This window comes from Ruditapes philippinarum, unplaced genomic scaffold, assembly GCF_026571515.1.
Source record: "Ruditapes philippinarum isolate M1 unplaced genomic scaffold, ASM2657151v2 ctg21885_1_1_1_1, whole genome shotgun sequence".
Classification (NCBI taxonomy): domain Eukaryota; kingdom Metazoa; phylum Mollusca; class Bivalvia; order Venerida; family Veneridae; genus Ruditapes; species Ruditapes philippinarum.
Window position 1 is genome coordinate 1 of NW_026867314.1, and position 12415 is coordinate 12415.

The window sequence follows — 12415 nt, forward strand, 5'->3', positions numbered from 1 at the left end:
TCAATCTATTTTTACCTTTTTTATATATCAACTATCAACTCCCTTATATTGTATGACAGCTTAAGGACATACTCAGTAATTTTAGAACATTTTAACAGTCGGCCATGATTTCTCTTGCTAAACAGAAGAGATAAAATAATTACTAGAATCAGTCTAGACTTTATTTATGACCAGTCTACTGTCCTAATCAATCAGTCAAGCCCATAGATAACCATCAAGTTTCCAGGAATATATTTATTTCCTCCTATAAACCCAAGGTTTGATTTGAAGATTACCAGAATCTTCTGCTGACAACAGCTTTTAAGACCTATCAGGGTAAGCATTTAAGTCTTAATGCATAAATGATTAACTTTAGCTTGCACTGACAATGTTTTCTGTAAACAGGAGAAAATCTATATCAATTAAAGTTCCTTAATTCAAACATTGACAAATTGTAGATACAGTCTAGCTTTTATTTGCTTTCAGTTGTCAGATATTTTGTAGCTCTAAATCAATTACTAGTCCCTTATGTTTTTTTCAGTTCAATTGTAATGCATGTTCAGAACTAATTCAAAATCACCCCAGAGCTCCATTTTTGGACTTACCAATACTGTCATTGTATGACAAAACACGGTTGTGACTATTGTACAAGGAAATATGGTTGTCACCAAAGTATGAGGAAACATGGTTGTGACCTTTGTATGAAGAAACATGGTTGTGACCAATATATGAGGAAACATGGTTGTGGTCATAGTATGAGGAAACATGGTTGTTCCCAAAGTATGAGGAAACATGGTCGTGACCTTTGTATGAGGAAATATGGTTGTCACCAAAGTATGAGGAAACATGGTTGTGACCATTGTATGAAGAAACATGGTTGTGACCATTGTATGAAGAAACATGGTTGTGACCATTGTATAAAGAAACATGGTGGTTACCATAGTATGATGAAACATGGTTGTGACCATTGTATGAAGAAACATGGTTGTGACCATTGTGTGAGGAAACATGGTTGTTCCCAAAGTATGAGGAAACATGGTTGTGACCATTGTGTCATGACCATTGTATGAAGAAACATGGTTGTGACCACTGATAAAGAAACATGGTTGTGATCATTATATGAAGAAATATGGTTGTGACCATTGTATGAGAAAACATGGTTGTGACCATTGTATGAAGAAACATGGTTGTGACCATTATATGAAGAAACATGGTTGTGACCATTGTATGAAGAAAACATGGTTATGACCATTGTATAAAGAAACATGATTGTGATCATTATATAAAGAAACATGGTTGTGACCATTGTATGAAGAAACATGGTTGTGACCATTGTATGAAGAAACATGGTCATGACCATTGTATGAAGAAACATAGTTGTGACCATTGTATGAAGAAACATGGTTGTGACCATTGTATGAAGAAACATGGTCATGACCATTGTACGAGCAAACATGGTTGTGACCATTATATGAAGAAACATGGTTATGACCATTGTATGAAGAAACATGGTCATGACCATTGTATGAAGAAACATGGTTGTGACCATTGTATGAAGAAACATGGTTGTGACCATTGTATGAAGAAACATGGTTGTGACCATTGTATGAAGAAACATGGTCGTTACCATAGTATGAAGAAACATGGTTGTGACCATTGTATGAAGAAACATGGTTGTGACCATTGTATTAAGAAACATGGTTGTGACCATTGTATGAAGAAACATGGTCATGACCATTGTACGAGCAAACATGGTTGTGACCATTATATGAAGAAACATGGTTGTGACTATTGTATGAAGAAACATGGTCATGACCATTGTACGAGCAAACATGGTTGTTACCATTGTATGAAGAAACATGGTTGTGACCATTGTATGAAGAAACATGGTTATGACCATTGTATGAAGAAACATGGTTGTGACCATTGTATGAAGAAACATGGTTGTGACCATTGTATGAAGAAACATGGTTGTGACCATTGTATGAAGAAACATGGTTGTGACCATTGTATGAAGAAACATGGTTGTGACCATTGTATGAGGAAACATGGTTGTGACCATTGTATGAAGAAACATGGTCATGACCATTGTATGAAGAAACATCAGGTTGTGACCATTGTATGAAGAAACATGGCTGTGATCTTTGTATGAGGAAACATGGTTGTGACTATTGTATGAAGAAACATGGTTGTGACCATTGTATGAGGAAACATGGTTGTGACCATTGTATGAAGAAACATGGTTGTGACCATTGTATGAAGAAACATGGTTGTGACCATTGTATGAAGAAACATGGTCATGACCATTGTACAAGCAAACATGGTTGTGACCATTGTATGAAGAAACATGGTTGTGACCATTGTATGAAGAAACATGGTTGTGACCATTGTATGAAGAAACATGGTTGTGACCATTGTATGAAGAAACATGGTTGTGACCATTGTATGAAGAAACATGGTTGTGACCATTGTATGAAGAAACATGGTTGTGACCATTGTATGAAGAAACATGGTTGTGACCATTGTATGAAGAAACATGGTTGTGACCATTGTATGAAGAAACATGGTCATGACCATTGTACGAGCAAACATGGTTGTGACCCCATAAGGGTTTGAAACAATGATCAGTTGAGAGACAGAAACCATAGTTACTTTAGCTTCTTAGCTTTACTATTCCTCCTGTTAATTTATTTGTATCTGTTGTAAAATGGAATGCCATGACCTAATGTATGTATTGTCAATGTTGGTATATTGGTTGGGTTAGCATTCGTTAAAGTTAAATATTAATATTATAATTAAGATTTTAAATCCCTTAATACACTTTAAATCAAGGATTGTGTAATTTTACTTTCTTTAATTTCAAATCAAAAATACTTGTATCATTTCTAATATTGATAAAGGATATGGTAGTACAAAATTCTATTATTTTTCATCATAAAAAAGATATATAGTTTTAATCTGCAATTCAATGTATATTATTCACATTTACAGTGTTATACAGAATATAGATCAATTGATATTCAGTTTTTAAATTTGTCAAAACTGTTTCAAGATTTATATATTGTTTGTACAAGACTAAAATTTTCTATTTTGGTACTGGTTAAATGAACTTCACAAGATGTTACAACTTTATAAAACCTGTCATTCTTTAATGTATATAAAGAACATCTGTTCACATTTGAAATCGAAATAAAAAATGCATCCCTTTACAATTGTAAACAAAAAATAAAGTGCAAAAATCGATCTCGTGATTGTCTCATTTTTAAGTCTGGTGTTTCAATTCCAGACTAAAATTTTGTGATTTTCTTACAAACTTAATGTGACATGAGTGAGTCTAGCATTGATTTCAATATATCTTACTTTACTAGGATTATTATATTATCCCATGCTATGTTTTGTTTCAATAACTGACCAGTGATTTATATATACATGATGCTAAGGTAGTTTGCTGGTATATCTATAATACTTACATGGTCTACATCTGCATTTCTTGATCATTCTAATATCAGATATTTCACTATGGCAACTCTTACAGTAATAATAGGCCCTGAAAGTAAATTATACAATCTTACAGTTGTAAAAGGTGATCTAAATAAATGATAGTAAAAGCATCAAATATTGTTAAATAAGACTAAAATAACAACTGTTACAGATTTTCATAGTCATAAAGAAATAGTATCCAAGGCTGAGAACCTCCTAGCATTATCTTAACTTTTCATTTAGCCTGCAAATATTCAATGAACCAAAGCCTGTAAATAAGAAACAAAAAAGACCGTGTTTACCTTTTAACTTCCTCTGCCGACTCTGCTATGAAGAATCCCTGCGTTGCTGTCTCTAGTTTCACTTTTGGTCCTGGGTTGATTGCTAGTGTGCTCTCCTTGCCTTCTTCTGACCTAACTTCTATTGCCAGTAACAGCAGCTTTAACTTTGCAAAACACAGTCTGCAATAATGATCAGTAACAGCATTTTAAACTTGGCAAAACACATTATAGTAACAACCATTATACCTGTAAGTTGGCAAAAAATAAATTGTACCATCACCTTGTATTTAAAACATAACAGCCAATAACAGCAACTTACAAGTGCTTGACAAATACATTCTTTAACAAAAGCTAAATAGAAGTAATTCTAATTGGCAAAATCAAAGTCTTACGTAACAGCCAATAACAGCAATTTTGACTCTTAAATAACAGCCAATAACAGCAATTATTACTCTTAAATAACAGCCAATAACAGCAATTTTAACTCTAAAATAACAGCCAATAACAGCAATTATTATTCTTAAATAACAGCAATTCTAACTCTTAAATAACAGCCAAAAACAGCAATTAAAACTCTTAAATAACAGCCAGTTTCTGCAATTATAACTCTTAAATAACAGCTAATAACAGCAATTTTTACTGTCATATAACAGCAATTATCGCTCTAAAATAACAGCAATTATAAGTCTTAAATAACAGACAGTAACAGCAATTATAAGTCTTAAATAACAGAGAGTAACATCAATTATTACTATTGAATAACAGCCAGTAACAACAATTATTGTAAGTCTTAAATAACAGACAGTAACAGCAATTATTACTTTTAAATAACAACTTCAGTAACAGCAATTATAAGTCTTAAATAACAGACAGTAATAGCAATAATAACTCTTAAATAACAGACAGTAACAGCAATTATTACTCTAAAATAACAAACAATAACAGCAATTCTTACTTCCGACAGTGTTAAATATGTATTTGTTATATATGCAATAGTTAAAATAATTAAATTTTAAAAAGAAAAATAACACACACACACAAAACAAAAACTACTCACTCTGCTGCTTCTGGGAATGTAAGGCCATTAAATGAGCTGGATAAAAATTCTGTATACATCTCCATTGCTGTTCCCCTCATGTAATCATTCTGCCACTGTGGCATTTCCACTGACTGTAACAGAAAAATAATCAGTGTACAGTTACCCTTTCTTTTCCCCAGAAACAATACAGTTTTATCATAAAAATGTTGAATGTTTTACATTATATTCATTTTGTAACATTTAAGTTCAAAAAATTAATGTTTTTATTGCTCGAAATGATTAATTATTACTTTAATAATCAAAATTGCTGCAAATAAAGCTTCACATACAAAACAAACATCAGGAGTTTAACACAAATATAGTGTTATAGTTTATTCTCCACAGCATAATAATAGTATTTAAATTTGTGACCTTAGCATCACAAAAAAAGGGGCAAGGAATTGTGACAAAACCAGGTTTTCTACCAACATATCACATTATGTGAGAAAAAAAAACCCATTGATATCAAAAGTAATCAAATCACAAAATTAGTACACAATATTATTCACAATGGCCCTTGATGGCAATCATTCTGTGAAAATTTTGGTTGAAATCCGTTGATAAATGTAGGAGTTGTGTCTCGAAAAAAATGTTTACGCCTTATCACAGCCTTAACTTTCCTTTCTTTTCAGACAGTTAATATCTTAATCATAATTTAAGACATTTTACATAAGACATGAACTAAACTTATACGAGTCCATTGTCAAGCTAAGATCATTATATATTAAAATTTTCCAGGCCTATGTATAACCAGACAATATGTTTACTAAAGTAATCTAACTCGGCAACAAGGCTCTGCAATGTTGATATTTGATTAAAATAAACCCACTGTTACATTTCAAGATTTGAAATCAGTCGGGGATCATTGGTTATTTCTATACTCTTTATAATCAAATAACAGCTAGTCTGGCATTGCCAAAATTGCATTCTGAGAAAACTAATTTGGACGAAAATTGCTCTTCGGTGTCCAAGGTCATCTTTTATACAAGAAATCTGTTTTAGTAACTAGAGAACAAACTGTCTGAGTGTCAGACAAAGCCCCTGCAGCTTTCACTATTACATAGGAAATTGATAATTTGGTCAAACAAGACAAAAGGAAAATTGTAAAACCTAAAGGAAGAAACAACATTTCCTACTGTGGTACATATTTATCATTTTTTTCTTTCTGACTATTGTTCTGTCTTGAACCCTTTCAGTGCATATATATACATGTATTTCTAAAAATAGCTGTCTGGACAAAATGAAAATGTGTAAAAATAAAATTTATTTACATTATAGTCGTCACTACCTGCTATGCTTGGTTTTTATAAAGGCATAATAGATAAGTGCAAAAGGACTTTACTTTTATGGGAAAACATTTGAAACATTTTAAAAGAGAGGACAGTATTCCTGACAGATTTTGGTTAATATAGTGGTTAATATAGGAGTAGAAAATGTCAAATTTCCTTGTTACTACAATAAATGCAGATATAATGCTCATAAAAGGTAAGAACAAAATATTCAGTCATAAATATTCATTTAGCTAATCTTCATTGCACAGTTCACATTTAGAAAAATCTTGATCTTTATTTAGCTAATCAATCTGATAGTTTTTCATTTCCTTTTAAGCGAACATTTCTTTTACAAGTCAAAGAGTAGAGTCTGTAAAGTGAATGCCATCTGCTGTAAAAATTCACATTAGTTTTTCATTTCCTTTTTAAGCAGACATTTCTTTTACAAGTCAAAGAGCAGAGTCTGTAAAGTGAATGCCGTCTGCTGTAAAAATTCACATTAGAAAACACACTTGCTAATTAAAAAGGTTTTCGTTTGCTCTTACAATAGTTGTTGATCAAAGTATCAGATTCTGTCAAAAGTATTGACTCTGTGGTATAACATGTTTTTAACAACATAATGCACTTATTTTCCTGAGGTGTCTCTGCTCTTCATCTTGCAGAATATTTGTTTTTTTAAAAATAAAAAAACCCCAAAGCATACTGATACAATATTATCTAATTTTCTGAGATTTACCATGTGGTGCATAAAACATATCACACAGTCACAATATAAAAACAGGACAATATTATAAATGTATGTCTTACTGGTTTGTATGACCTCATGGTAAACAGGTTAGCCATCAGCGTAGAGAAGCCGGGTGCCAGACAACTTTGAGCTATAAAACCCAGCTTTAGTTCAGCTATACATACAGCGTCATCTCCTCGTTTCCAATCCCAGCTTGGAATGTTCAATAAATAAGCCTGTAATATCACACATATTATATTATATATCTCTTATATACAAATATTTCTCTATACAGCTCGTATTTCTAGAACAAATTGTAGACAGATGAAATAAGAGTCTATATGACATTTGCACAATGAAAAATAATCATGAATTTGCTTTGCAATTTTCAATCATAATGTTTTAAGAGAGTATAATGATTTTTATACTTGTGTGCTGCCAAAAGTTTGATTACCAGAAAATTATGTCATTTCCATTATACATACAGAAAAGGTTTTTAGTGTCTAAAAATGTAGAAAATACATTAAATATCTTATGATTATACATGTCTTGTAAATGGTAATGCACATTAAAAAAAATGTGTGATCGAGTTTGGATTCAAATAAAATAATTCTTATAATATCAATAATGTTACAGATGTAATTCCAACCATCACAGTTATTTCAAGATTTTCACATTTTTCGCATGTGTTACACAATAGCTCTGAACAGCTTTATAAATGCCTTTGTATTCAATTTTTACACTTGTAATGTCAAGGCCATATTTTGACCTTTGCCCGTGAAAATGTGACCCTTAAGATTATACCTCCTGTATCAACACATTGTGATACTACTTAATTTGTGCAAACAATTATTTTGAATGTTCACTATTAAAAGAGTACCAAAAATTCAACAATACATATGGATGTATGCACATACTGTAACATTTGCTTCAATGCTATGAATGGTTACAAATCTAGGTTAACTTAAAGTTTGCATGACAAAATGTATTAACATAGACTAGATAGCATCATATTAGATAGAAATAATATCTTGAATTAAAAAAATCATTGCTTTATGACAACGTGTGCCAACATGAACTTTATAACATTGTATCAAATTGAACAAAATCATATCATGGTATTAATGAAATCATATTGTGGTATTGAAAGAGCAATGACTTATGTTAAGCACACCACAAGATTGTCTGACAGAAAATATATCAGCAATGCATGCACTAACATTAACCTCAATCAATTGATCTACTTCACTTTTATATTATTGATATTGTGAAAGTAAATGTAGTGACAAGGTCAATATCATTTCAAGATCACAAGTCAAGAAAGTATATTATATTGTTGACACCTTATCTTTGGTCTATCACGACCTATATTCTTTACTTTACTCTTAGCAGGTCTATATTTATCTTATTTCTTTTCTTTTCTTTACCATTAGCTGGCCTACATTTATCTTATTCCTATTCTTTTCTTTACTCTTAGCTGGCCTATATCTATCTTATTCCTTACCTTTTTTCTACTCTTAGCTGACCTATGCTTATCTTAATTCTTTTCTTTACTTTACTCTTAGCTGGCCTATATCTATCTTATTCCATTTCTTTTCTTTACTCTTAGCTTGCCTAAATATTACATGTACAGTCAAACTTGCCATAGCGACTCACTGATTTAAACGACTTCCTGTCGTATACGACCTTATTTTAGACCGCCCAACGTAAATCACTATATAAAGTCACTGAATTAAACGACTCCCTGTCTGACGCGACTAACGACCTTAAATTTAGCGTCCCGTTACATTTCTATGACCGAATTAAACGACTTTTTCATTTTCACAAGAATTATGTTTTTCACACTTCTCGCTTTCAATTGACATTTGTCCGTCAAAATTGAGCGCCATAGTCTCGAATGTTTATCACCATTGCAAAAGGTGTTTATTGATAATTACGAAGCTATTAGTCATTATAACTGTCCAAGTTTAAAATAAATTATCTCATGATTACATCTACTTGACCAAACAGTAAATTACAACCGTCTGATAACGTGCGGATAGAAACTGATAGAACGTGCGGATAGAAACATGTACAAACATCCGGGCACTTCAGATCATACAAATATGGCTGACAAAGCACGTAAAAAAGTTGTCCTGACTCTTGAAGAAAAAATTCAGGCAATCAAAAAGTTTGATGCCGGCACCCCAGCCTACAAAATTGTTGAGGAAATGGGCGTTGGCAAAACCCAGATAGCGAAAGGCCGACATTTTGAGCGACTTTGAAAACAACATGCCCAATTCTTCAAAACGTCTTCGTTATCTCACAGGTATTTTTTTTCGTTATTCGCTCTCATCGTATTTTTTCACTTAATTGATAGGAAAAATAAAGCCAAGATTTACAAGACAACAATGCCTGTTTATACACTACACTCCCAAACTTAAACTTTTAACTGTCTGAACTTTGCATGTATGAGCAGAAAATTCATTCCTCCTTCTTTTTCCAGGGAATGAAGAAGTCAACGACCTTACACTGGCATGGTGTCGTGATGTAACGGGAAGAAACATCAAACATCAGGTCCAATGATACAGACAAAAGCAATTGAATTTGCCCAACAGCTGGGAAAGACTGAATTTAAGGCCTCAAATGGTTGGCTTGACTCTTTCAAATTAAGAAACTGTATATCATATGGGACCATGACTGACTGAGTGGCGAAAGAGGAGATGTGAATGTTAAAACTGTGGAAGACTGGAAATCAAAATTAAAAACTCTTCTTTTAAAATTTTATATCTATAATACATTGTATTTGAATAATTATGCATGTAAACATTTTTATTTTTAAAAACATTTTAACTACATGTATAATAAAGTATTTAAATAAAAATTATCTTATATCTTCAACAAACCATATTTAAATATAACATATATGTAACACGAAGAAAACACAATCAAAGAAAGGACAAACAAGTAAAAATAGCATTTTGAAACAACTGATGATTTTTTTGGGGAACCTGGATTAAAAGACTCCCTGTCATATGTGACCTTTTTGGTATGGTCCCATGGAAAGTCACATATGACAAGTTTTACTGTACTCTTAGCTGGCCTAAATACATGTATATCTTATTCCTTTTCTTTTCTCTTCTCTTAGCTGGCCTACATTATCTTATTCCTTTTCTATTCTCTACTCTTAGCTGGCCTAAATTTATCTTATTCTATTTCTTTTCTCTTCTCTTAGCTGGCCTAAATTTATCTTCCTCCTTTTCTATTCTCTACTCTTAGCTGGCCTACATTTATCTTATTCCTTTTCTTTTCTCTAATCCTAGCTGGCCTACATTTATCTTATTCCACTTCTTTTCTCAATTCTTAGCTGGCCTAAATTTATCTTCTTCCTTTTCTTTTCTCTTCTCTTAGCTGGCCTACATTATCTTATTCCTTTTCTATTCTCTACTCGTAGCTGGTCTACATTTATCTTATTCCATTTCTTTTTTCTACTCTTACCTGGGTTAAATATTTACCTCATTCATTTTCTTTTCTTTATTGAAGTATATTTACCTTATTATGGTATTGCAGAAGCTGAACGATAACTTTAATATCAGCATGATAGTTCTTGATGGATATTACACGCATAATGTTAGATGCATCTTCCTGGTCAGGGTCGTCACAATATTTGTTTGCTAACACAAGACATGCATGAGCATCTTTGATCTGAAACAAAACAAACTCTTCATTATAATAACTCTGACATGGCCAAGTGGTTTAAATCGTTGACTTCAAACCACTTGCCTCTCACCACAGTAGGTTCGAGCCGAGTAAACATCATCGTATACTACAAGTGAGAAAACTATCTAGCTAGCTTATGGAACATTGGTGGTTCTTCTGCACAGAGGGGCACCTGAGGTCGCCCCACCAGTAAATCCATATGACCTATACTGTGTTGGTGCAATGTAAACTCAACACCAAAAAAATGTTCTGAACATAAGATCCAACAGAAGCAATGAAAACAACAAAATTTTGCATGAAAATTGTAAGTTCATGTGAGATAATTAAAATTTCAACATGTCTCATGTTCCCTAAAAAGTACCAATTTGGGTAGTACATGTATTCAGTCTTTGACACTTTTCAAATTGGAACCAACTGACTATGATTTTTAGTGCATAGGTACATGTATTCCCATTTTGCCTTATATATCAGCAATTTTGTTATTCTCAAGAACTTTTTCAAAATATTTGAAGAGAAGATATTGAAAACATTTTTTGGATGAGTTATTTATGATGACAGTGTAAATAAAGTTGATGCTCCATAATGGCACAAAATTATTAATTTAAGTGTCAATCTGTGCATTATTTCTGGCATAAAAGGGTATATTATAACTGCAACTACAACTAATGACCTTATACATCAGTTGGATAGTTATAGGATTACAAGTTTTGAAAAAAGCCTAAAAAAGCACAGACATTGTAACTTTGTTTACACAGATTATCAAGTAAGGTAACCTTACATACAGATAATCAAGGGAGGCAACCTTACATTTTTTTATAGAAAATAAGGGGAGGTAACCTTATAACAAATATCTGAGGGAGTGGGAGCAGGGGTGATGGTGAAGCTTTTATACAAAATGTAAGGTGTGATAACCTTGTAAACATATTACCAGGGAAGGTAACTTAGTAACCAGTATACATGTATATACAGAATATCCAGGTGGATAAGCTAATAAATAAACTATCAAAAGAGGTATTCACAGTCACTCGTGCAGAATATTTCATAATTTGAATTTTGTAAAAAACTGAATTTCCTTTCAATTGCACTATACATAAATACATGTATTTATATTTTTATAACAAGATGAAAATTTTCTTTCAATCTCCAGATGCTTTAACTTAAACAAAAATAAAAGAAATTCGCCTGTGCATTCATTTTGTTTTTAAATAACATTTTTTCCTTGGATATTTATGTAAACTAAGAATGCTAAATATAAAAATCAAACAATGTTTTTGACATTTTAAATATTATCTTTATTCCTTCAATTCATAATAAATATTGACTTTTTTCAGCCATTTTATTTTTTACAATTGATGCATTTTCCTTCTAAATAAGTTCACTTCACCAAGGTAATCCTTATTTGTTTGCAATTATGTAAGATTTATGGTTGGATTATATCTGGAAACACCATTTTTTTATTATAAAATTTCCAATTCTACAGAAATAACCATTTCCCCTGTAATTGATGAGATGAGAGGCTGTAATAGAGAGAAACATATAATGCAAGGATTTAATTGCTCTAACATATTTCTGTCTTCCGCATTTGTTTTCAGGTGTAATTACATCAGATGAAAAAAAAAGAAGATAAAAATCTGCTAGAATGCAAGTTATACATAGATCTCTTTTTCAGAGAACATTTTTGACAGGTATTTCTTGTAGATAAAAATGCATGCACAACATCATTAAAGTAGACATAATAATATGCACTTGGCCGATATGCCAAAAATAGCCTCAAAGAAAAAAGAAAATGAATCATAACCTCCACCTTCTCACTTTCTGTATAATTTACTTGGTTATCTAGAATAACAAGACTCAAGAAGCCATTCAGTTTATCTCAATAGGTAGAGTGTTGGACTGTGAA

At 31.9% G+C, this 12415-nt stretch overlaps 1 protein-coding gene across 1 annotated transcript; it reads right to left on the bottom strand.

Moving 5' to 3' along the window:
• Positions 1–3030: 3030 nt before the first annotated feature.
• Positions 3031–10500, bottom strand: LOC132735697 (calcium-activated potassium channel slo-1-like; the record flags this gene model as incomplete). The annotated part of the gene is made up of 5 exons (XM_060722678.1): positions 3031–3526; positions 3762–3920; positions 4798–4910; positions 6897–7052; positions 10348–10500. Coding segments are annotated over 5 exons (693 nt in total), but the record flags the coding sequence as incomplete, so codon positions are not given.
• Positions 10501–12415: the final 1915 nt, after the last annotated feature.